This window comes from Euprymna scolopes, chromosome 24 (genome assembly GCF_053919585.1).
Source record: "Euprymna scolopes isolate OS-2025 chromosome 24, ASM5391958v1, whole genome shotgun sequence".
NCBI classification, from domain to species: Eukaryota; Metazoa; Mollusca; class Cephalopoda; order Sepiida; family Sepiolidae; genus Euprymna; species Euprymna scolopes.
Window position 1 is genome coordinate 79,078,802 of NC_136505.1, and position 26,652 is coordinate 79,105,453.

The 26,652-nt window shown below is 35.6% G+C and overlaps 1 protein-coding gene across 1 annotated transcript in view; it reads right to left on the reverse strand.

Annotated features, from left to right (window-relative positions):
- Positions 1 to 26,652, reverse strand: part of LOC145246787 (very long-chain specific acyl-CoA dehydrogenase, mitochondrial-like) — a 248,482-nt gene that overhangs the window by 206,909 nt on the left and 14,921 nt on the right. Inside the window, exon 2 of the mRNA XM_080108583.1 lies at positions 26,473 to 26,536. Coding sequence (XP_079964709.1) covers positions 26,473 to 26,536 — 64 coding nt within the window. The remainder of the gene's footprint in view (positions 1 to 26,472; positions 26,537 to 26,652) is intronic.

The following is a 26,652-nucleotide window of genomic DNA, read 5'->3' on the forward strand; positions in this document are numbered from 1 at the left end:
AATATTGTTTTTGATTTTGAAAAAATATTGTGGTTCATTTTCATTTAAAAATATTGTGGTTCATTTTGATTAAAAAATATTCATTTTGATTTAAAAAAAAATATTGTTCATTTTGATTAAAAAATATTCATTTTGATTAAAAAAGATTCATTTTGATTTAAAAAATATTGTTCATTTTGATTTAAAAAATATTGTTCATTTGATTAAAAAAATAGTTTAATTTTAATATTTCAAATGTTTTGCTTCTGTTCTGCTTCAAATATTCATAATCTTACATGCATAATTTTCATTTAATTATATTAAATAAACTTCAAGTTTACTACAAATCAAATCGTGTTCCTTCACTTTTTAAAAATGTAATTTATAAGTAATTAAAGAACGCATTCTAATCTTTAAAATCTATAATACAACGAAATATTCAATTGCTTATAATACTTAAACAAACAACTTGTGTTTTATTTTTTTTATTATTTTTTTATTATTAATATTAGATGAGTTTCAGTATAAATCATCGTGTTCTTTCTTTATTTCAATCCAATTTTGAAGTTTTGTAACGCTGTCTGTAAAAATTACTGTTCATTATTGACAGTCTAAGAGTTCCACATATCTTGCTTGTTGGGACCTCGGCGATGACGTCATTTTTTCAGCTGGCCGGCCATCTTTATAACGAAGGCCACGGTTTGACCCCCAGGATGAACATGATATCCATAGGTTTTTCATTCATCGCCTGCAGCTGTTGATGTGGGCATACATTGAATGCACTGGACTCAAAATGCTCCTTCATCCATCGTTCCAATCGGGGTCTATATTCTTCCGTAGGGGAAAAAGGGATACTGTCCAGCTTAGGTGGGACGTTAGTTCTTTGTCGGAACCCACATGGTGCCTTTCCACCTTCGCTAATGTGCCAGTTGACACGGTTAAGATTCGGATTAAAAATTGTTATAAAAATAAATACAATTTAGGCACGCAGTATGATTATGATGGCGCGTGAAAAATAAAAAATAACTCCCACGCAAATTCCGGCATGGCCTTATATATTAAATCGACTCAAAACAAGCGGACGTAGTACAGAGCACCCCACATGATGTTTCCGTCCAATGGGATTTCTCCAAGGACATTTTTCTAAACTTTTCTTCTTAAGCTCGCTGGGAGCCGGTCCAAATAGTATTTAAGCACACACAAACATCAAATCTAACTCTCAACCGCATTTTCATTCGGACGTTCCATGCGTGTTACTATCACTCTTCCATTTTCACCGCTCCAAGTGCTTCATACAATTCCACAGGCGAACATTACCTATTGCCTCTCTTACCATGTTTTAACATATGAACAGTTCAACAAAAAAAGACAATCTCCTTTTTTTTTATACGAACACTTAAAAAGGACTTCTGAACTCATTATAAAGAGAATTATATTTTATTTGTTAATGGTTGGTTTCTGTGAATAAACCTCCGTTTGTTTTGCATGTAAGTCTTCTTTTTATTTTTATTTATTTGTGGAGGAAGTTAGTTCCTAAAAAGGCCTGACGACCCCCACACTAATTGCCATGTTCTGCTGTGAAGTTAGGTCTGGAAAGTTCTCTGGTACTAGACCAAGGTCTTTTAGGGCTGACTTGGACAGGCAGAAATCTGATGTATTTTTGATACAAATATAATCTGACGTGTTTCCTGCGATCCTACTCTGATTTTAGCAAATATCACGCCTTTTATGTTTAGCAGATTTTCTGTGATTCCCCGAGTTCGGTGACTGGTCGGTACTAGATATTTGTCTGGAAACTTCAGAATGTTTTGGATTTCTGGTCCGCTAGATCATGTCTATGCCCCAGTGTCTGTGATCGCATAAATCCGATGAGTATGGAGGCCAGCTGGCCCTATAGAGATGTACCAAATTCTGAATGGGCCTCTGGAAATCAGAGTTATTTCCTCCGTCAGGGTTGGTGCTGGATCAGGAGTACCTCTTTTGAACTTATTTTTGTTCCAAATAAGTTGCGACATGGCCTTCAATTTTGTCAGGTTGGCTTCACCTCTTTTTTATTTGTCCATCTTAGCAAATCATCTAGTTACAACCCTTTTTGTGTCCTTGGGTAGTGAGGGTTAAGATTATGTTCCAAGCACTGCAGATCTGTTGCTGGACTACTGGTTTGGTTTTCGGCAGACCCTTTTTAAATGTCCGATCAAGCCGCAATTGTGACAAGTCATCTTTCCTGCTGGGCAGCCCCCCCCCCCCGGTTCTTTTGTGATGTGAAGGTGTGAGCTCTTCCCACACTATTTACAGGGTTTAGTGTCTCTCAGAGTTGATACGGTCTGGTTGTCCCGAGGCCGCTGCCTGTGGCCCGACCTTGTCATAGGGTATACACTACTGTGAAGATGGGGGATAGACTTGTCCATGGTCTCTAGGCTGACAAGCCTGTTGAATTTTTCTTCCAGTGTTGTAAGCGTCACAGCCTCCGACAGCACCTTGCTTTGATGCTCCAGGTTTGCCAGCCCTGCCACCATTTGTTCTGTTGCCATATCGTTGGAGTAGCTGATTTTCCGACTGCATCCTATCCCGTTTGGACAAGTCACTGAAAAGTCACAGAATCTTGCGACTGATCAAAGTCATGCCATGAAGTCCGTAACTGATTCCCCCTCCTTCTGCCTTACGAAGTGGAATTCTTACCAGTACGCTTCTTTATGTAGGCTTCTGATGGCTACAAGCTTTATGTGTCATAACAGTTGTTCAGTGATGGAGTTCAGTATTTCTGCTCCTACCATGTCGAACAACAGCCGGTTTACTTCTGGGGAACAGGCCGTTCTCAGCTCGTTTCTTAACGCTGTTGGTTCTGTCAACACACATCTCCTTGTATCTATTCCAGGAGTCAATGAATATCATCCAGTCATGATCACTTGAGTTCGATTCTATGGTAGGTCTGTCGGGTCCCTTGTAAGTGGCTTGCTGGACTGTCCTCTGTCTCTTCGCAGGGCGATGTTCTCTTGCTGTAGCTTGAGGATCCATTGCAGTAATGTCTGCTGTGTTTGTTCGTCCATATTCCAACGTTTTTTGTAGCAGGTTTCCTATATTGGCGACTCCATGTAAAGTGTCGGCAAGACGATGTATATTTGAAAGCACACTGGTTGCCATGAATGTCTTGTTTAAGTAGCATGCTCTCGCCTTTCATGCAAACGGGCGAGTCTATGGGGGTGTGACACCAAGACCACTCCGGTCTTGTAACTGGGTGTCTTGGGTTCGATTCCACCTCTACAGTTAGAAAACAGCTGTTCAATACAGCCTTTTTTCTGATCCTCCTCTTTTCTTTCTTTCAAGAGATATACCACTGGTACTTAGGGAATGAGGGATTTTTTTTTAGTTTTGTGCAAAAATGTAAAACAATTTAAAACGAAACAGAACAAATCAACACTGTATTTCAAACATTAAATAAAAACAAAGATTTGAGAGAAAAACGATTTCTCAAGATTTTTTACAAGCAACTTTTCAGAATTTTCACTGCTTTAAATCGATAATAATGACAGTGCAAAGTGTTTATGATAACAAAATAACTAATATTTTTGTAGATTTCTTATCAAATGATGAACCCAGAAGAACTGTACACTGTGGCATACACATTAGAGAGACACTTTCCTAAATGAATTTTCTCATAAGTACAATGCTTAAAAATCATGCCTGTTACTGAGCAAACTTGAAACAGACAAGCATACCCATTACATTAATTGTATTTTTTTAAATTGTGAGACAGCTTGCAGAGACATTTTTAGCACTCAACAATCACTTTTCAATGTCCATTATAATTGCCCAAAGCTGACAAAAAATGATGCAGAGATTGTCTTTGCTGAATCAATCAAGAATGTGAAAAATTTTAAACAAAATCCTTCAGAGAGCATCAGTTTAAATGCCTGATATTCATTGTAGGACTTCAATCTCCACAAAGTCAATATGACTACATTAAAGGGTTTAAGATCTAATGGAAATAAATTTAGCTTTGGAATACCTAAACTGTTCTCATAAGCAATGAAAGTTTGTTCCATCAATCACTATGATTCCTTTCAGTAGATTCTTCTTCATTTAACTCTCTCTCCATCCCATAAACCTTTATTCTCAAGTGGCTTGATAAATGGTGACTCTTTAACACAAGAAGAAACTGAAATATACTTTTTAAAATTAATTTTTTCTTTGCACATAACTGGCTGTAGCTAAGAGATGCCATTAATTTATTTCTTATATAAAATATACTCAGTATAATTAAAATATAATTTAACTAAAAGATTGAGTTAATAATGCTCCTATTTGATTTGATGACGTTCATTCACCTTAAGATTCAGGTGCTGATAGTTCAGTTTAACCTTGTTTAACTCTGAAATTATAAATTGTGACTACCTCCTTTTATTTGATGTACACCTTAATTTATCAGTTTAGGAATACAACAATAGATTAAAAAGAAGGTGCCAGTTTCAGGATTTTTTTTTTTCATTTCTGTTGTCTTTCATTTACTAAAGTTTTGAACTTATTTGTTTTATGAAAGACAACTAAAAATTGATATAAACAAGTAACCTTTTTCCTCCACTTTTTCTTCAAAATGACCGTTTTTTATATGCATACAGCCACACAACACCAACATTTCAATTCAAACAAATTTTAAACCTTCTGATTTAAGAAATCCTTCGAACAGAAGAAAATAAAGAAATTTCTTACTTCAATATAATATCAAAGATGATCCTAGCTTCAAAATATTCTAAATTTAACCTTCTACAGATGCAAAATAGGTAAAAGATCAGTAAAAATATTCCTCATATGAAACCTCATTCTCAGAATTATAAAAACAGAACATTTAGTAAATTTATTGCGGATTATTATCCTCATCTTTTCTTAGTTGTTTCACAATGTTTCGGCCAACTATTACTCTGGCCTTTGTCAGGTGGTAACCACGACAGGATAAGAACTTTGAATCTCCTGACTGCATTTTCAGCAATTACTGCCATCCATAGTTGTTGTCATCTTACACATTTTGGCCAAGTAAGCCTCTGGCTGGCTTTGGGTAGGATTGAAACTGCTATCTTCAGACAATTCTCACCTGGAATCGTAGAGATTCAATGTCTCTATCCACTGCGCCACATGGTAAGATGACAACAACTATGGATGGCAGTAATTGCTGAGATTCAGAATTCCTATCCCGTTGCAGTTACCACCTGACGAAGGCCAGACGAATAGTTGGCCGAAACTTTGTGAAACAACAAAAAAAAGATGAGGATAATAGTCTGCAATAAATGAATAAATAATACTCATCTCAATAATGAATTTCAATTGAAATAAAATATAGAACAGTTAATGTCTAATAAAAAAGTAAATAGAAACCAGAGAGAGGGAATATAGCAAAAGATAACAAGCTTATAGGAAAATAAGAAATGAAAAGAAAACAAATGTAAAAAAAAGAAAAAAAAGGGAAATACAAAAGAAGCAGTACCATCCTTTTTTTTTTTTTTTTTTTTTTTTTTTTACTTAAATTAATCTAAGTACTTAGCTTTGTCTATTAGAATAGTCAAAGTTAAGTAGGGTAAGCTGGAGCAATTCCATATCCTCGCAGCTGAAAAGCTGTTCTGTTAAAGGAAAGTAATTCAGTACTTTCAACTCTTCTCAAGAACAAGATGAGTTGGTGACTTCTCCTCAAAGTATTGGAGCTGTCTTTGCTGTCTACAGTGAACACTAATTGATCTAGTGACACAATCAAGCACCATCATAAGGTAAACACAACAAACCATCACAGAACTACAAAGAAACAGTGATTTCTCAGACAGTGATGGCGATTATGAATGGGTTCCTTCCAAATCAGAAGAAATATTTTTGGAAGTTTTTCTTCTACTATAAACGTGCAGTTGGTCTTTTGACAATTAACAGTTGAACAGTCACTCTGCAACTTTCTTTTCCAGTCATGTTGATACATATTCTATGCTGTTAAATGCTCAGTTTACTGGTTGGCTTCATTTCTACCTTAATTTGTTGATGTTTCACACATTATGTAATTGTCAAACGGAAGGTATGGAATTACCTCATTTTCATAGATACTCAATGTATTTTTTAAGTCAACTTTTCTACTTTTTTGTTTAATTCTATTTGTTATTGATCTGTTGTATGATAACTGAACTGGTTGTAATCTTTTTTTTTTATCTATATCAAGTGTTGATAAGCCTTACACAAAAATCAAAATTCAACAAAACAAAAAGTATGGTATGGAATTGCCACAGGTTACCCTACTTAAGTTATAACATTAATCCATAGCAATACACATCCAGACTAAGATTTTAAAAACTTATTTCCATATTTCAATTGAATTGTACTTTGGAATTTTATCTCATGTTTATTGTTTATCATTATTTTATGCATATGTTTCAAGCCCGAGAAATTATATTTTTATAATCTATGGAATTATATATTTTCATTAAACGTAAATGAACCACTTAAATGAATCTGTTTTCATCAACCACTTAAATGAATTTGTTTTCATCAACCACTTAAATGAATTTGTTTTCATCAACCATTTAAATGAATTTGTTTTCATCAACCATTTAAATGAATTTGTTTTTCAAAACAAAAAAAAAAATGCTTAATTTTACAAATTTATAGATGCAATCTTGGTTACCCAATGAGTATTATATGATTTTAACACTACTTTTATGTGAAGTTTTAATGAAGCAATATTTGCCAGCAGATATTGCATAATGAGAAATAGTTCTAATTATATTGTAATATCAATTATTGTGTACGACTAATTTATTCCTCTGAATTAAAAAAGATTATGTTAACAAATATATGAAAAAATAAAAAGGGAAATTTTTCATCACTAAGTTATGACTTTTTATATATTTAAATATGTGTGATCAAAGTCTACTACTTGACACTGATAATGATTTTGTTGCGAAGCAACAGACTGACACAATCAGGTACAGTTTTCATTTAATACAGTTTTTTTTATACAATCAGATAAGAGCACTTATTTATAAAGTACACAAAGATAAAATGGTTATAAAGTTCAAATTTACAGCATTTATCTATTTTGTTTCTATAATCTTTTATATAACAACTAGCAGGCTGCTCGACATTGCCCAGTCATATAATACTTAAATATGATATTTTAATTCATGCAGATTTTGTATTCATTATTATAAAGACAATTCTCCATTAATTATTATATTGTACCCAATATACATTAGTGGCTCTCAGCATGGTCCAGTCATAAAATATACTTAAATATGATATTTTAATTCATGCAGATTTCGGATTTATTATTATAGAGCCAATACTTTATTGATTATTATATTGTACCTAATAAATAGTACTGATTTCAAATGTAACAAAAAAAAAAATAGATTGGGTGCCATCAGCTAAAATCGAAACTGAAACGTATAGCTCTCCAGTCTTATTACCATCTGACCTAAATCAATATGCATACAAGAACTTTAAAAAATAACGTTGTTAAAGATATAAATGTATATTTGCGCATGCATAAAAATAACATGTTTAGTTGACTTATGCTTGCCAAGTTCCAATTTTTTTCAATTTGACCCCTTAGCAGCTATTTTTATCAGCTAAAAGTCAAATTGAATTTATTCCACAGGTTCAAATCCCCTATATATCAAGTTTTAAGTCTGTAGACCAAAAATTAATAGAGGAGTTTACTAGAGACCATTCTTTACACAGGCAGATAAGGTCACTTATATATATAAATTATATGTATAGATTGTGCATTAAATCAACTCCATAATATATGCATTTAGTCTACAAAGTCAGCAATTGTTTTTTTAATTACATATATAAAATTTAGATAATCATAATCTGTAAAGAGATCCATTCCAAAACTTGTGTGGATTTTTTGGGGGGTGGGGGGTCCTTTTTACCATAAACAAGATCTATTTATTGGTGTTGTCCAAGCTGTATGGTGGATCTGAGGAGAAAAATAATTAAATATATAATTATCAAAATTACATATAGGGCTTTCAGATTATTTTCAGTGTTTAATTAAAGATTATAAACTCTTAAATAAACATGGAACATTTTACTACTGATTTAATATCGTTTTATATCAATGCAGGTTATTCTGGCTTAACATATTTGGATTAGCAATAACACATTAAAATAATTTATTTTCATGAAATGAGGCGAAAGTAACTTTTCAATTATTTTACATCAATTATTAAATTATTTCTGAAATTAAAAGATATTAAAAATAAAGATTATTTATATTATCATTGTTTTTTGTGCGTGAGTGTTTGTCTTTTTATTAGTAAAAAATTTTAAAAGCAAAACTAAGAATCATCCAATGATTTCTGGCCAGGAATTGAGTAAAACAGCCGCCTTATTTGCTGTTTGGTAGGTTAAGGGCAAAAAATCCCATTTACCAGAATTTGAATTTGGCAATCATTTTAATTGAATTTTCACATAAATATTAAATACTACAGACCATCCGGCATTGCTCAATCATAAAATATGCTTAAATACAATTCATGCAGATTTCATATTTATTATTATAGAGCCAATTCTTTATTTATTATATTGTACCCATTATATACTAGTAATTTAAAAAGTTTTAAAACTTGGGTGCTATAAGTTAGAACGAAAACAAAAACATTTAGCTCTCTAGTGGTGATGACACATGCATATCAAAACTTGGTAAATTAATACATTTAAACATATAAATGTATATTTGGGCATGCATAAAACATACACATTACATCAAACTACACTGGTCAAGCACGAATCTTTTTAATTTTGACATTTAGCAGCTATTTTTGGGGGCTAAAAACCAAATTGATTTTGTTCCACAGATATGAATGCCTCATATATCAAGTTTCAAGTACGTAGACCAAAACTTGACAGTAGTTTGGTAGAGACTATTCTGGGATAGATTTGCACCAAATGCTATGCAATTATGCACAATGTAAAAATATGCACAAATAGAACTGTGTTTAATAGTAAAATGAAATAATCATCCAATAAGAAATCAGAAATAAACAAATAGTGAATTTTACAGATTAGTTAGTTTTTAAAGGAACATGCAAATTAGTTATCCTTTCTGAAGCCCCTGGAATATTCATGACTAAGTATATAAGGAGATTGTATTTACTTTTAAAATAGAAAAGTGGGCTTTTAATATTAATGTCAGTGTGACAAACTTTATTGAATGTCTAATATTTAAAAATACTAGTGATCAGTCTTCTTAATCCCAGTAAGAACCGATCAGTCTTGTGTGTCAGAAGTTGTTTGAATCTGCGATAATGTAACGGGATCCCAGGCAGTGCCAGATATCCTATACAGCTAGATGAAGATGGGAGAGGATGAGGTATGGTCAGGAGGGGGGGGGGGGAGCATGCTGACACTTGGTCAAGGAAAAACAGATGTTTATGAGATTTCTGTCCACCAGAGAAGAAATAGTATCTTTTTCAATGAAAAGAAAATATAAAATCTGATAATAGGATTCGTGAAACAAGAGATTGTTTTTCTAGTTGAATTTGATAAAAATGAATTTTAACTACTAATTGAGTGAGACATGTACAATGACTTGGGTTCAAAAGGTCTGCTTTGGTGTCTGGGAGATGTTGTCATTTGGGTCCACCTGTTGTATTTAACTACCAGATCACCAAGCCAGTGATAAGTTAGTTGGATAGATAAATAAATAAATTGAACCTAGGGAGAGATATGGTCATGAAAGAGGAAGAAGAAGGTCACAAGAAAATAGAAAATGAAAATAAAATAAGGGGATAGAGAAAGGAGTTCACGAGAGAAGAAAAAGAATAAGATAATGGGATAGAGAAAAAAAAAGAGGTTCAGAGAAAAAAAAAAGGAAAAGTAATCTTCAATATGAGAGAGGGGAGAAGAGGCCAGTTTTATAAAAACGATTGGCTTTTTAGAGTTAGGGTCCTTTTACTGGCTGGCATCGAAGCGTCCACATCGCTCTCATCCCGCCTGGGGGGAGGGGCGAAACCCCCACAAGAACTAAGTTGAAAAGCTCTTGTTCTTAGCTGTGAAATTAATTAGAGGAACTTAAGTTATACAACCTGCATCATGAAGCTCGGATCAAGGAACTCGACTTTTAAACAAGTGTAGAACGATTTATGAATAATTATTTTGTTGGTTTTTACGAAAATGAACCAGAGTTTTTCTTTCTTTCTCGATTGCCGGCCTGAATGAAGATGCAGTTTATTTCAGGTATAAACTGACACCAGATGATGAAAGAGATAGACTGGATCCAGCACGAAGCCAGAGTGACGACCGAAATCGACAATGTTGCCACACAGACTTAGGGTCATGCACATTTCGCGTGCCCTGAGCAGCAGAAAGATATTTTCCAGTGACCAGTGAGAGTCTGGTCACCCTTAAGGGGTCCACCACTAGACAAGTAAGAATGTAGCCCTGCTGGGTTGCATCTATGGTCCTGTGAGCTGGGAGCGACGAACACAGCCAGAAGTACATCACAAGTATGCTCCAGTGAACCAGGATAGCGACGGATGCGACCCGGCCCTCGGACGACAGAGGGAGTTAGGGTTATATTATAGTGCCGATGACCTAGGACATCACATCTCTGAGATGTGCACGAATGAGTAACCACGAACACATTTTTGAAGCGTCTGGAACTCAGTTTTCTTGGGAAAAAAAAACATTGAAAAATATAAGGAAAAAGGAAAATGGCCCAAAAAAATATTTTTAAAAAATCAAGGGAAAAGAACAATTGGAAAGAAAACTTATTGAAAAGAAAAGAAAGACTGACATTGAATTTATCGGAAAGAAAAGAAAGATTGAAATTGAACTTTGAAGGCATAGCTAAAAACATAATAGCTGCAAGGAGCAAGGAGGACCACAAGAGACAGAGAAAAGGAGAGATGGAAAGAAACGTAGATGATAAGAGAGGTAAGGGCAGATTTTTATTGGTTCCTATTGCCTTGCTCAGATTTTTTTTTTTTTTTTTTTTAGGTGGGGTTGTCGGTGTTGTTTTTCTTGATTAAGTCTCTGTAACGAAAGTTTTGTCTTAATATGCAAAGTATCGTTGATTTTTCTTCCAACCGCAAAGGAAAAAGTGAAAATGAAATATGTATTTGTTTAAACTGGTTGATATGTCGTCGTTGTATAAGAACGAACGCGCATATGTCACTGATATGAGAGAGAGAGGCAAGTCCCCTTAAAAGGCATAGCAGTAAACAGATTTTAGTAGACATGAGGAGAGAGGGAGGGGCAAAAAGCAAAAAGCAGCAAGCCCCAAGACCAGCTTGGAGCAGGAGCGAGGTGTGGGCGAATTGATGAGCATAAGAGTGTATATGACTTATCACGGGTAGCAGTCCGAAGGGTTAGATTCGCTTTAAAATTTTTAAAAGAAAAATAGTTTTTGAAAAAAAAGGAAGAATAAAGGAAAAAGACGCTCATGCCGAGATAAGCTGAAGAATGGTTGTGAAAAGTGAAACCAAAGAGGGATTGAGAGAAGTATACCGATCCTTAGAGAAATAGAAACCGGCGGTATCGATGCCGTTCTGATTTTGTAACAAATAGAAGCTCTCATAAGAATAAATTAAAGATGAAGTAATGATTGCCTGAGATTAGTGGTGAGACATTTAGACTGTCAAATAAAAGGGACGTTTGGTTGGAGAATTTTATTAAAATTAAAGGAAAAAAAAAAAACTGAGATTGGGGGAAGCAAGGTTCTTGTTAGCTTAAGAGCAATGAACCAGGTAGACCAGAAGTAGTTAACCGGGTAGCAATCTGATAATGGACTGGGTTGCAACTGTTGGTGCTGTCGTATGCATGTCGGGCCCTTGTGTGCACGTGGTATTGACAGGCTGTGGCACAGACCACTCTCTCATTTGTGCTAGGAAATAGAAACCAATGGGGATAGACAGGAGAGAAACTAAAGCATGTGTACCATGGAATTTGAACCTTAAATCTTTTTAGGATAAAACAAATGGAATTTGATAGAACCGTGATTTGATTGAAGAAAAAAAAAATGAAGGGAACTGTTTCGTTATTTTAATAATTGTATTGAAATGTACTATTTTTTGGGGGGAAAAGAAAAAAATTTTTAGATGAGGACTGATACCGTGTGAAATTGTTGTGTAGCATTCTCACCTACGTTGAATAGAAAATCATTTAGTGTGAAAACTTTCATGAAATGTGAATAGTAGATTGTTGGAAGTGATGATAAGGCATTTAAACTGTTGAATAAAAAAAAAATCATTTGATCTGAGTTTTCATAGGGTGTGAAATAGTGAATTATTTGAAAAGAATTTTGTGGCATTTAAACTGCCGAATAGCAAGTCATTTGGCCTGAGAGTTTTCACAGAGTGTGAGGTGGTAAATTGGTTGAAAATGACATTAAAACATTTAAGCTGTTGAAATAAAAAAGAAAGAATTATTTAGCCTGGGACAATTCATAGAAGATGAAATAGTAAAATGCTTCTCAACTGTTCCATAGAAAGTCGTTGGGTTGGAGAACTTTATGAGGGAAAACAAAAACGAAATAATAATCTAATTGAGAGTAGTGTTAAATCACTTAAACTGTCGAGTAGAATGTCTTTAAGAAACTAACGGTGCTGATAGTATTCTGGTTTGAGAAAAAATTAAATATGCAGTCGTTGAGAAGGCTTTGAAATTGTGAAAGTATGAAATATCATTGGGAAATGTGCCTCTATGCCAAGAGGTATGCATGAGCTGAGGATGTCAGTTCTTTCCCTTCGTATAAAGGATTGAGAGAGATGCGTCTGAAGAAAAGAAAAAAAAACTCGTGTTTTATGATGTTATGAGTAAAAATATTGCATTCTTGGTTTTTAGATATTTTTGTAATCGAGCACTCTACTGGAATAGAGCTAATAATTCTTCTGTGCTCAACATGTCGCTCAGATTTAAAACCGACAGTATTGATGGTAAACTTGAATTTTTGTATAGCTGAAGAATGGATTGCCATTGAGCAAGTAGAGATAAATAAATAGAGGCGTAAATGTGACTTGACTGTGCCACGTTTGGTTGGAGTTATTTCAGTCACCAGAATACCACATTTACCCATTTTCATTTTGTTGACTTCGGACAATCACGTGAGAATTAAGTGAGATTTTTTTTGAAGATAGTGATTTGAAGGGGAGCAATTAGACCCACGGATGAACAATAAATTAGTCATGCGGAGATACAGCGTTTGAAAGAAGACAAAGTTAAAGAGGGTCAATCACACCAGAAATGAATAGAGATCTCTGTTTGATACCATGTGAATTATGAGATGAAAGATCTTATTACCATCAGTTGGTTTGATGCACTGGAAAATGTGCATGTGGGTAGTATGCCTGAAAACTTTTGTCAATCTCGTAGGAGAGAATTAATTGTATTGGGAATTCTGTATTGTATTTGGGAATTCTGACTGAAAAGAAATAGTTTAGTTGAGGACCAACTAAATTTGGAAAAGAAGAGAAATATCAGAAAAATGGATGTGTGGAAAGGATCTGACCTTTCTTTTACTCAATGAAGTGTGAGAAATATCTGGAGATGTTTTTTTTAATTAGCAGATAGCTGGATAAAAATGTGGAAGTCAATACTGAAAGAATTCCCCAGTGTTAAATGTAAGAAGAAATCAGGTAACCACAAACCACCGACAGTAGCGCACCTGGGCAAGGCGGGGATAGCAATAAGTGCCATCTACCAAACCTGGATAGCATGCATAAGCTGCGATCATCGACAAAACCCAAGGTTACAAGCAGGGACCCCAAAGTCAGTCCCTAAGCCATTATTAAAAAAGAAAAAGAATGAAAAAAAAGAAAATGAAAAAAAAGAAAAAAAATGAAAAATAAGAAAAAGAATGAAAAAAAAGAAAAAGAATGAAAAAAAGAAAATGAAAAAAACAAATATCAAAAGCGCAAATATTTTCCTGATTGTTTATGATTTATGAGAAAGAGAAAATGAGCAAGTAGTTTAAAGAGTGTATGAACTCTCCTTTGATAGTGAACTGAGCATGGTTATCTTTCCTCAGTTGCATGCACATAGGTTAAGTCATAGAGAAGTACCGAAAATGAAAAAAAGGAAGCACATGTTTTGCATGCACATGGTCAGTTGTAGAGAAGAACTGAAAATAAAGGGAAAACAAGAAACTGTTTTGCATGTACGTGATTTAGTCACCTCAATAGGACTAGTAAAGTTAAAAAAAGTTTATCAATAGAAAAAATGCATGTGTAGGCGAATATAAAAATCCATGACTCATGAGCTGTGGAAGCTTATAAATGCATGGGTGCATGTTTAGTTATTGAATGAGTGGATTTTCTCTGATAAGAACTATGGACTCCATACAAGTACTTATGCATGCATACATACTACATTATAATATATACAGCAGTACAACCAGAACCATTGGACCGGAACATTTTTGCATGCTAAATGGACAATTTTTGTCAGTTGCTTTTTATTGACTGATTGTAGAATTACTAGTTTCGGGTCAGGCTTCTGGTGCAGGTCGCATATATGCCAATTATGACTAATTGACAAGTGAAAGAAAGGGGTGGATGTAACGGGATCCCAGGCAGTGCCAGATATCCTATACAGCTGGATGAAGATGGGAGAGGATGAGGTATGGTCAGGGGGGAGGGCATGCTGACACTTGGTCAAGGAAAAACAGATGTTTATGAGATTTCTGTCCACCAGAGAAGAAATAGTATCTTTTTCAATGAAAAGAAAATATAAAATCTGATAAAATTCGTGGAACAAGAGATTGTTTTTCTAGTTGAATTTGATAAAAATGAATTTTAACTACTAATTGAGTGAGACAGGTACAATGACTTGGGTTCAAAAGGTCTGCTTTGGTGTCTGGGAGATGTTGTCATTTGGGTCCACCTGTTGTATTTAACTACCAAACCACCAAGCCAGTGACAAGTTAGTTGGATAGATAAATAAATAAATTGAACCTAGGGAGAGATATGGTCATGAAAGAGGAAGAAGAGGGTCACAAGAAAATAGAAAATGAAAAAATAAAATAAGGGGATAGAGAAAGGAGTTCACGAGAGAAGAAAAAGAATAAGATAATGGGATAGAGAAAAAAAAGAGGTTCAGAGAAAAAAAAAAGGAAAAGTAATCTTCAATATGAGAGAGGGGAGAAGAGGCCAGTTTTATAAAAACGATTGGCTTTTTAGAGTTAGGGTCCTTTTACTGGCTGGCATCGAGGCGTCCACATCGCTCTCATCCCGCCGGGGGGGGGGGGAAACCCCCACAAGAGCTAAATTAAAAAGCTCTTGTTCTTAGCTGTGAAGTTAATTAGAGGAACTTATGTTATACAACCTGCATCATGAAGCTCGGATCAAGGAACTCGACTTTTAAACAAGTGTAGAACGATTTATGAATAATTATTTTGTTGGTTTTTATGATAATGAACCAGAGTTTTTCTTTCTTTCTCGATTGCCGGCCTGAATGAAGATGCAGTTTATTTCAGGTATAAACTGACACCAGATGATGAAAGAGATAGACTGGATCCAGCACGAAGCCAGAGTGACGACCGAAATCGACAATGTTGCCACACAGACTTAGGGTCATGCACATTTCGCGTGCCCTGAGCAGCAGAAAGATATTTTCCAGTGACCAGTGAGAGTCTGGTCACCCTTGAGGGGTCCACCACTAGACAAGTAAGAATGTAGCTCTGCTGGGTTGCATTTATGGTCCTGTGAACTGAGAGCGATGAACACGGCCAGAAGTACATTACAAGTATGCTCCAGTGAACCAGGATAGCGACGGATGCGGCCCGGCCCTCGAACGACAGAGGGAGTTAGAGTTATAATAAAGCAAAACGTCAATCTTCTCACAAAAAGCAACCTACTACTAAGTAGACAAGCAATAGATTATATATAAATAGATTCCGTCCTATTGATATGCTGACTTTAATATCCTATTGAATCAGTGAACATTTTTTTTTTATGCACACCCCTTACAAGGAATATCGCCACTTGGACGTAAAGGACTATTATTTGGGACAATTGCTAGGAAAGCTTAACAAGATGTTGGTTTACATTACATTTAAACTTCTGCATGTACAATCAGAGAAGAAGGTAACAGAAAGAGAATTCTAAAGTTTACCTGTTCGAGAGAAGAAATAGAGTAGAAAGCTTTCTGGCATTTAGGGACAGTGAAGGGATGAGATTTTGTTGCTAAGCAGGTTTGTCAGGGATATCTATGTTGAGGGGGGGCACAAGTGTAAGTAGTTCATCAGAGCACATACCATTAAAATATTTGTAAAACAGGCGCAGAGATGCAACATTGCAGTGATGGGACAGAGGTTGGAGCTTAGTTGATAAAGTGGAACCTATTAGATTGGAAGCTTTTTTTGGGCCTTGTCCAAGAGGGAGAGGTTAGTGGTAGATGCATCAGCCCAAATGTGGCAACAATACTCCATACATGGGTGAATGACGGCCTTATAGAGGTACAGAATAGTCTCAGGTATGAATAGTTTTCTAGCTTGATAGAGGGAACCCACCTTCTTTGCAGCAGCCTTTGCAATGTATCAATGTATTTGTTCCAGTTCATAGGTCGAGGAGTTTGAAGGAAGAATTCTCAGGTAGGGTGTTATTTGCCAAGGATATTGCTGGTTGGAGAAGCATCTTAAAAGGACAGCAGCTTAGTTTTACTAGTATAAAATGTTACAATCTATTTGCAGCCCCATTTCACTACAGTCTAGTGATCATTTTCTAACGATTCTGTCATTGTCTTAGACTTATGTACATCCACTTTTCCCTCATGCATGTTATAGAGCATTGTATCATCAGCAAATATACTCATCTCGGACATTATCAGGAAGATCGTTTATGAATGTCAGGAATAATAGTGGTCCAAGGATTGACCCGAGGCACTCCCACATTAATGTTATGCTGCTTGGATGTACGTCCACCAATAACAACCTGGATGGTCATATTGTCTAAGAAGAATCTAATTATATTTATTATTTGTCCAGTTATACCATACAATTTAATTTTCATGAGCAACCCTTTGTGCCAGACTTTGTCAAAGACTTATATCAAGGGCTACAATCCCGGTTTCGGCCGCCTTATCCAGTACATGGTATGTGTTCAGACATGACCATTAAAATACCTGCAGTAGAACGACATTGCCTAAATCCATTCTGTTTGTTAGAGAGAAGATTTGCTTTTGCAAGATGGTAGACTAGTGCTTGATTGATTAGCACCCTAAAAATTTTATCGAATAGGGAGATGAGACTGATAGGGTGATAATTAAGCGGGTCAATCCTTTCGCCAGAATTCTTGTACACTAGTACCACAGAGGCCATCTCCCAGCTATTAGAGAAGCAAGATTCAGTGAGGTATTTATTGTAGCGCTTAGAAAGTATGGGAGCTAACTCAGCTGAGCATTTCTTAATTAGTATAGCAGGGATGATGTCAAAGTGTTTTTATGATATCGCAGACATGACAAGGAGTGATTTTTACATCATCTAGTGTGGTTTCAGTCCACATAGGGAAATTTGGGATGGAAGTTGTTTGTTGCAAAGAGCATATCGATCCTATTGATAAAAACTAAAAGCAAAAAAATTTCAAAATTTCAAATTTATTTGGACGTCAATTGCATCTTGTCAGTTGAACAGAATCATCTTGTGTGAGTAAAGGATTTTTTCATTACTTTAAAAAAATGCTGCAAAGAGCACATCGATCCTGATGATAAAAAGTAATTTAATCTCCACAAATGCCAACCCTACATCATAGTTTGTGCAGAGGTGACAACACTATAGAATTGCCTCAGCAGGCTATACCGTCAGATGAAAGAAAAACTCGTTTCAGACCTAAATCATGGCAGAACAAGAATATAGTTTACGGTAATCAGGTAGGACCACTTATGGCAGGAAGACTGATGTAGAACCTGAACTGGCTAAAGGGCCCTGGTAACATCATGGGGAGCAGCATGACAGTTATGCACCTTGGCAGAAGAACTAAAGAACCAGTCAACGGCAGTGTACAAAAGATGTTGAGCGGAAGAATTATTCAGAGATCAACGGTCAGGGTCAACTAGTCTAATTGAGAAACTACTGCAATTTGTCTGTAGACGTAGCTCACACAGGTGATGATATCTGAGCTATCGAAAGAATCAATATGATTATAAATCAAACCAGAATTCCACACCGCATCGACTGCCACACGGGTAACCAAGGGTCGCGACTGTGTGCTGGCACTGGCCACAGCTATTGACAAGTTTACTACAGCACCAAAACCTAGGCTAGCAAAAATGTAGACATACCATCAAAATATTCACCTTTAATGTATGGACGCTTCAACCCACATGTCAAATATCAGAACTTGTTGCTTCATCCAAAGAACATGATATCGATATTGTGTGTATTCAAGAGCATCGTCTCTTCCACAACGACATGGACATAAAGTACCATGAAATTGGTAACAGCTAGACACTAGTATCAGCGTCAGCATGGAAAAATTCGACAAATAGTACCATTGGGGGAGTAGGACTTCTGCTTAGCCCTCACACATTGAAATCATTGAACAGTGCTGAGATAAGGATAATTCTTGCTATCTTCAGTGGTAATCCTGCTACTAATGTTATTTGTTGCTACAACTCTACCAACGTTAATGACAAGCAAGAGATCCTGAATTTCTATGATGAACTCTCAGCAATAAGCACTCAATCCCCAAACATAATTTATTGGTTATCGGGGGTAACATGAATGCACATATAGGACGGGAAGACAACAAGCATAAGTTCTCTTTCCATGATGGAACAAACCGAAATGGAGAGTATCTCTTAACTTTTCTCCTTGAAAACAACCTACAATGCATGAATACCTATTTTCAGAAAAGACCCGGTAAGCTCTGGACCCATCAATCTCCAAATGAAACAAGGCATAACTAGACTATCTTTTTATGAATAAAAAGTGGATTAATAGTTGTCATAACTGAAGCTTTCAGCAGTTTCTATAGTGTATCTACTGATCATAGGGTTGTAACCTCTAAGTTGAAGTTAAGTCTACGAGCGAACAAAATTAAAAAATCATCTAGACAGCCCTACAACTGGTCAATGTTGTCACATGACAATCAGATCAAACAGATTCATATTCGAACTGCAAAACAGATTTGATGCTTTACAAACACAAAAGCAGGAGGAACTAACTACTAATACCACTATGAAAACTTTGTTCGATCACACCAAGAAGCAGCAAAGAAGTGTATATCTCTGAAGCCGAAGGTAAAGCGAAAAGTACCGTGGGAAAATGACAAAATAATATAAAAATGAGAAGAGTTAAAAAACATAAACAATGAGAAACAAATACCCCACTTGACAGAATAAAAAACTAAAGAAGCAGGCCCTTCAAAGGCTTAGTATGATGTACCTATCAGAACAACAGAAGTATGTTCAAGAACAAATAGATGAAATCCAGAATGCTGCAGATAACAAACAATCATATCTGGCTTGGCAAGTAGTAAATGAGATATCTGGGTGCAAACGACCTGCTAAAGCTAAGTTAAAGGCGAACACTCGGGAAAATGCATGTTCAAAATGGAAAGCACATTTTGAAAAGCTACTTGGAAACAACCCAGAAGTGGCAGACCAACAAATTTAGCCGATTGTTGTACAGGAACTCGATATTGAGAAGGGTGATTTTACAATGGAGGAACTTCTAACTATACTAACGAATCGTAAAGCTGTAGGTTTAGATAACATATCTCCTGAAGTATGGAAGACAGGTGGTTTCAATGACATACTTCTTAATTCATGCAATTCTGTATATAATCAAAACGTTATTCATATATGGAGGGAAGGATGCATACTTCCTTTCCCCAAGAAGGGTGACCTAAGCATACCAAGCAACTACAGAGGGATAACACTCACTCCAATTGCAGCAAAAATCTACAATGCCATGCTTCTCAACCGTATCCAACCAAAGATCAAAGAAGTGCTCAGGAAGAACCAGAATGGATTTAGAAAGAATCGCTCTACTACTAGTCAAATACTTACTGTTAGGAGATTAATTGAAGGAATCAAAGCAAAAATACATTGAGGCAGTCATGATCTTAGTAGATTTCTCCAAAGCATTGGATTCTGTTCATAGAGAAAAAAATGGCCAGCATATTAAAAGCATATGGCATTCCAAATGAAGTCATTAATGCTATTATGATGCTATATAATCACACTCGAGCAATGGTCAGGTCGCTAGATAGGGACACTGAATTTTTCGACAAGGAGATACTCTTGCCCCTTTTCTTTTCATTGTCTATCTTGACTTTGTACCTCTGTTGATATACACAAAACGCTAGGCTTCACCCTGAATAAATTCAGAAATAGACGTCATTAATCGACACACATAACTGATTCAGATTACGCAGACGATATTGCTTTGTTCGCGAATAACACTGCTGATGCATAAACACTGTTACGCAAGCTTTTAAAGTCCGCAAATGACATTGGTGTCCACATTAATGCGGATAAGACAAAGTTTATGACTTTCAATGTGAAAGGAGAGATTAGGGTTCTGGTTGGAACAAGATTGAAAGAAGTCGCTGAGTTTACGTATCTGGGCAGCAACACAGAGAAATATTGAAATTCACATCTCAAAAGCATGGGCCGCATTGGATAGGCTGCGTTCAGTATGAATTTTGGAGCTAACAAACTGAAAAGGCAGTTCTTCAGGGCAGTGATAGAGTCTGTCCTTGTTTACAGTGCTACAGCCTGAATACTTACCAAAAGATTGGAAAGAAAACTAGACGGCACATACACCCGTATGCTACGAACAGTATTAAATATATCTTGCCAAAATCATCCCACGAAGCAGCAACTCTATGGCAACCTACATGCCATATCTAATACCATCAGGGAAAGACACCTACGGTTTGCCGGTCATTGTCTAAGGAACAAGCATGAATTGGTGAGTGATATATTGCTATGGACTCCATGGCACAGACGCGCAAGCAAAGGATGAGTTAGATCCACGTACATCCAGCAAATAACACACGACACCAACTGTGAACCTGAAGATCTGAGGCAGCTGATGGAAGACAGGAAACTCTGAAGAGGAAGAGTCACTTTGGTCTGGGCAAGGAGCCTGTCTTGATGATGATAATGATGAATAAAATCTTGGTCAGTTCATTCATTTCAAATCTCCTTCAACATTCATCATTATATTGCTGACAATCTATCCATTTCATTAATTCTTATCTTTGTGTGGCTTTTAGCTTTGATAAGTGGCAACTTATTAAAAAAAATCTGTTTTTGTGTCTCAATTTATGTCTGTCACAAACCAGATAAGTAGAGGAGTCGATATTTTGGTTGATTTAAAATATCTTGTGGAGGGATTAGTGAACAAAATGGGTGACACTTATTTTGATGTTTCCTTCCAAATATGGCCATGTTTTCAGGAGATCAAATGAATTTTAACTTAGGTGTGCATTCCAAATCCAAATTAGATATTTAGGCAGCAATTTAACATTGAAACAAGTTTAAATGTATTTCTTGTTTTATTTAATTTGATCTATATATTTACCTGATGTGGCCCTGGAATCTTTACTTCCATTTTTCTTACCACATCTTTTTTATGAATATAATTGTAAAAGTTAAATCTCATTATTATAGTATTGTTTGGTTATTAAATTATTTATTGAACTGAATTGTTAGACAACTATAATTTTGTTAAGTATTGTTTTAATCATAATTTATAAAACTATTACAATAAAACAATAGAAACTTTCAAAACTTAAATCTTAATACATAAGTGTTATGGCGAGATGAGCAATTCACCGCCAGAACTTTTTATCGAAAGAACGTTATCACCGGTCACCGGTTGTGAGAGCCTTTCCTGGGTGGGAACACCTAAAAACGTAACATACTGTCTCTATAAATATTCTCAATAAACTTCTCTATTTCTTTATTACTTCATAACCTCTTTATCCATTTATTTCCCTGGTGTAATACCTTTCTTGAATATCCTTTTATTACGGCTACCCACCGCAGGATATATCAACTGGCGACGAAGATGAGATACGAACTGTAAATTCATCTAAAAAAAAAAAAAAAAACGTGGTAACCGAGAACATTCTGAAAATTGTTGTTCACAAAGTTCACTTTTAATTGAAGAAAAAGCTTCTGAGATAGCGAAAGACTGGTGTCTGCCACAAATTTACGCAAGTTAAAAATAATTTTTATATTATTGACGAGTTAAACTCAGTTTTTCTTTTTTTTAAACTCCCAAAGAGTTGATGTTATATAACTTGTGTGTGTGTAAATTGTGACTTTCTTCATGAGATATTTTTACGTGTTTTTTGTATTTGGTTAATACGATAAAAAACCAACAAATGAACAATACTAAGAAATCTGTGTTTATTTAATAAAGAAAATTTTTAAAAGAAGTTTACTGCTGAAATAGACAAAAAAAGAGTCTCTTGAAATTTTGTCAAGTGTTATTTTAACGGTGATTATTTTTTTTTCGGAACTTTCCTATGTGTTGACAATTTTCTGTGAAAATAAACATCTTGTTTTTGAACAATATTTTTTTTTTTTTTCTCTGTGGTATACGTTAACTTGCTATTGATACATTTAAAAAGAAAATGACATCGGAACAAATAGCGACGCTGACGAAAACGTTAACAGAGTTTAATCGCTCAACAAAAAGCCCAAATGGATTTTCAAAAACAAATGCTAATTCAACAAGAACGTTTCGAAACTCTTGTAATACAACAAACGATGGATAATCGCTTATTTTGTGAAACGATTTTGTCAGAAAAATCTAAGTAGGGTGCATCCAGATTTTTTTCGGCTGAGGGTATAGCGAACTCGCTTTCAGAGTTTAAATATGACCCAGAAAAAGGTGACTGTTGAAGATGTTGCTTGGCTACGCAAAAAGGATGATAGCGGCCATATCAATGTTGCGGAACTCGATGCTGTGATGAAAGGCATCAATCTGGCTCTAAAATGGGGGCTACAGATAGTGAACGTTAAAACAGACTCTGCAACAGTGGTGTCGTGGATTAAATCGGAGCTGTCTGGTGATAAGCGGATCAAAACAAAAGGAGCAGCGGAGATGCTTATTAAGCGTAGACTTAGAGCGCTGGGAGACTTGGTTCGAGAATTCGAACTAAAAGGTAACTATTACCTTAGTTCCGTCACAAAAAAATAAAGCAGATGGGCTGACAAGAGTCAAGAAAGCCTGGCTACACAAGGAAAGAGACGGGGCTCCAGCATGTTGTGCAGTAGAGAATTTAAAAGACCTACATAACCTGCAGCATTTTGGAAAGGAACGGACCCTTTACCTGGCAAGAAAAGTAAACCCGCACATCACAATGCAAGACGTCCAAAAGTGGTAGAACAATGTAGGGAATACCAATCAATCGACCCTGTACCGGCTAGACATGAAAAAGGGGAACTGCATGTTGAAGAGAATTGGCGGAGATTGGCCATTGACATCACACATTATCAACATGAACCGCATGTAACTATGATTGATTGTGGGCCTGGGAGAGTAGCAATATGGCGGAAAATCAAGAATGAAACAGCAGAAGAGGTAAAGGAGGTTTTTATGGAAAGGGGGCCAGTAGAAGAGGTGTTGGTGGATAATGGTACGTCTTTCCGCTCGGAAGTTTTTAGAGACTTATGTGTGAAGTGGAATGTGAGGCTAAATTTTAGATCTGCATACCGTCCAAGTGGAAATGGAATTATAGAGAGGCACCATCGCACTATAAAAGCTGTGGCATCAAGAAGCCAGATTTCGCCCCAAGAAGCAGTTTTTTGGTACAATATGACGCCGAAGGCTGGTCAAGACGAAAATTCAGTGCCGCACCGGTCTATTTTCTCTTATGAATGGCGACATCCATTGGCTGTAACACAGAGAGAAGAACAGGCCTGCGTGGACATCGCAGTTGGTGAAGAGGTGTGGGTGAAACTACCCAATTCTCGTTGCACGACTCGCTAGGGAAAGGGTACAGTGACTGAAGTACTCTCCAAAAACAAGGTAGCGATTGACGGAATGCCTCGTCACATTTTAGATATACTGAGAGTCTCCTTGCCATCAGAGGAAGAGGAGGTTGATCCTGATGTTGAAGTGTTTGAAGAAGAGCCTCTTCGACGATCGCACCGGGAACGAAGACGCCCAGCGTGGATGGCGGACTATGATACTAATTATTGATCATAGAGATCAAGGGGGCGTGTGGTTAAAAGTAAAGAACCTTAACTCATGCATCGTGCGGTCAGTGTGGAAAGTGCAGTGAGAAGAGAACAGTTGGATTTTGGAGTTGGAGTTGAGTTCAAATTTAACGTCAATTTGATTCTAACAAACTTTCTTTATCTTCTCACCACGTGTCCGAAACTTTGAATTTGACACAGCATTATTTTATTCTTTCCTCTCTATATATTTTTATGCCCAAATGATTTATTTTCACAAGCTTATAAACTATTCTAAGACCATAGTTAATTCTCTCTATTTTGTATCAACGTGTTCCTGAAACCCTGTATTTTTTTTCCTTTCAGCTTTACCTTTGTTGACGGACAATAAACCTGTGAAATTTACCATGTCTCAGAGTTTTGCTTGTTGACAAGAGTTTATGCTAACTGTCTATGGGTTGTATACATTTCGACGAAATACACGCATCCCAGAAACAGTATACTTACTAAAAAGAGAAAAATGCCAAAAGAAAAAAAGGGGGGGGGGCATAACAAAGTAACAAATATGTTCAAAAGAGTCCATTAACTGGAAAATGTGATAATTCAAATGGAAACTGCCTTGCATAATTTTTTGACTAATGGACATGACTACCAGAATGTGTAATGGTGAAGTGTGTTGGAAGACATAAGCTAACTTTTTCTTGAAGTTCCATCTCAATAAGCTCAGGAAAATTTAGAGTGGGTAAAATATGTGGTTCCATTCCAAAAAGGAATGTTTCAATCGATAAACCAACAGTCTCTTTTGTAACCTCAATGTCTAGAGTAAAAAATTAGTATAGAATAAAGAGCAGAATAAAAAGATGTGAGTGAGCATTTCACCAAATCTTTTAATATAAAAAAAACATTGAAGAAATGCGTTTAAGAATTGTTGATTTTATTCATCAGTGGTAAACTGTTAAAATAGCACTCAAGTTTGTTGATGCAGATGTTATAAGTTTATAAATCTGGACAAAGAAAATGATATTAAGGGCTTGTAGCAGATACATATTTACAATCTCTTATTTTGTACTTGCATGTTCTCAATCTCAGAGTGACATAACATTGCTTGATAAGAACATTGTTTGGGTAGGAGGGAGCTTCTTCCAAAACCTTTTTCCCACAATTTATAAACAAACCAATTAAGCTTATCTCCTACCCATGGTTAGAAGATGTGACACAAGGTTTGGAAGATGAGATTTGGAAAGCATGTGCTTCAGAGATTGACCTACAAAAAATGGATGGCCAATCCCATCAGCATGCCTTGATAGAAGTGCCTCAAGTGATTAGTAATGAATCCCTTTTCAAAAAGTGAGAAGGTCGGACCTGAGAATAGACCTACAACTGCACAGAACAATACCTCAACCTGACAGAGAACAAACCACCTCAATGGCACAGACACTTCCAGTTCGAGTGTGCTAGGAAGTTGCACTAACAATCCAATTGAGATGTTGCTGTGAACAGACATATTTCTTTCCTTGTCTTTAGCCATGGCTTGAAGAGGTGAATATCGAAAATAATTTTTGTTCAATAATACTAGAACCACTTAATTTCAAATGAATAATGTTCTACTTTTAATAATTTCACCATGTGGTTTGTATTTAACATTTATTCCACATAGTGTTGCTTTTCTCTATCCTTCAAAATAAAAATGACAACTTTGGATTTTTGGTGCTCCAAAAGAAATTGTGTCAAAATAAATACTTTTGTTTCTCTCTGGTTAGTGGATCATTTGTAAACAAATTTTTTATTTGATTTTAACCAATATTATGATACCTAAATGATATTTTAACTCAATATTTCTTATGTTCTGTTGTTCATAATGGTCACATAAGTAGAATTTTATGTTGCTATCCGTTTTATTCTTGACTCAAGGACTCATATTGTCAACTTTTTCTATTAAGACATGTGAACCATTAATGTCTTAGTCACAAACACTCTTTTGAGAGAAGAGTGCAAATAAAATTAAAACTTTTTAAACTCTACAAATTCAGTTTTTTGTTGATAAAATATACGTTTACCATATTTGTTGCCACATTACTTCAAGACACTAGCTCAAAAACATAGGCTTTTGCTTCGACATGCCTTTTCCAGCATTTTCAAAGATGGTTGTTTTATGCTGAGTGATGCATGGAAATTCTATTTTACAAATAAATTTGCGTAAAAAAATATCAATTGTAAAAGTGTGAAGTCCCTATTCCATCAATTTCTCGCTATTCCAAATAAATTTGGGAAAAAAATTCCTCCATAACCATAATACATCTCAGTGTAGAGATCCACCTTTTTAGGATATTCCCCTAAAGTTAAAATTAATCGATAATTTCATAAATTTATTTGGTTTCTTACCTTGGAAGTAGCTTGTGTTGCTTTATTTCTTCTTTGCAAGTCTGTTATTGCTGTAGCCCGAAGTCTGAAAGGACAAAATAAATATATATATGTGTGTGTGTAAATAAAATAAATAGTTTCACTAAGAACAAGAGTTTTATTTATTGAAACTTTTTCATCAGCCTTTGGACGTTTATCTTC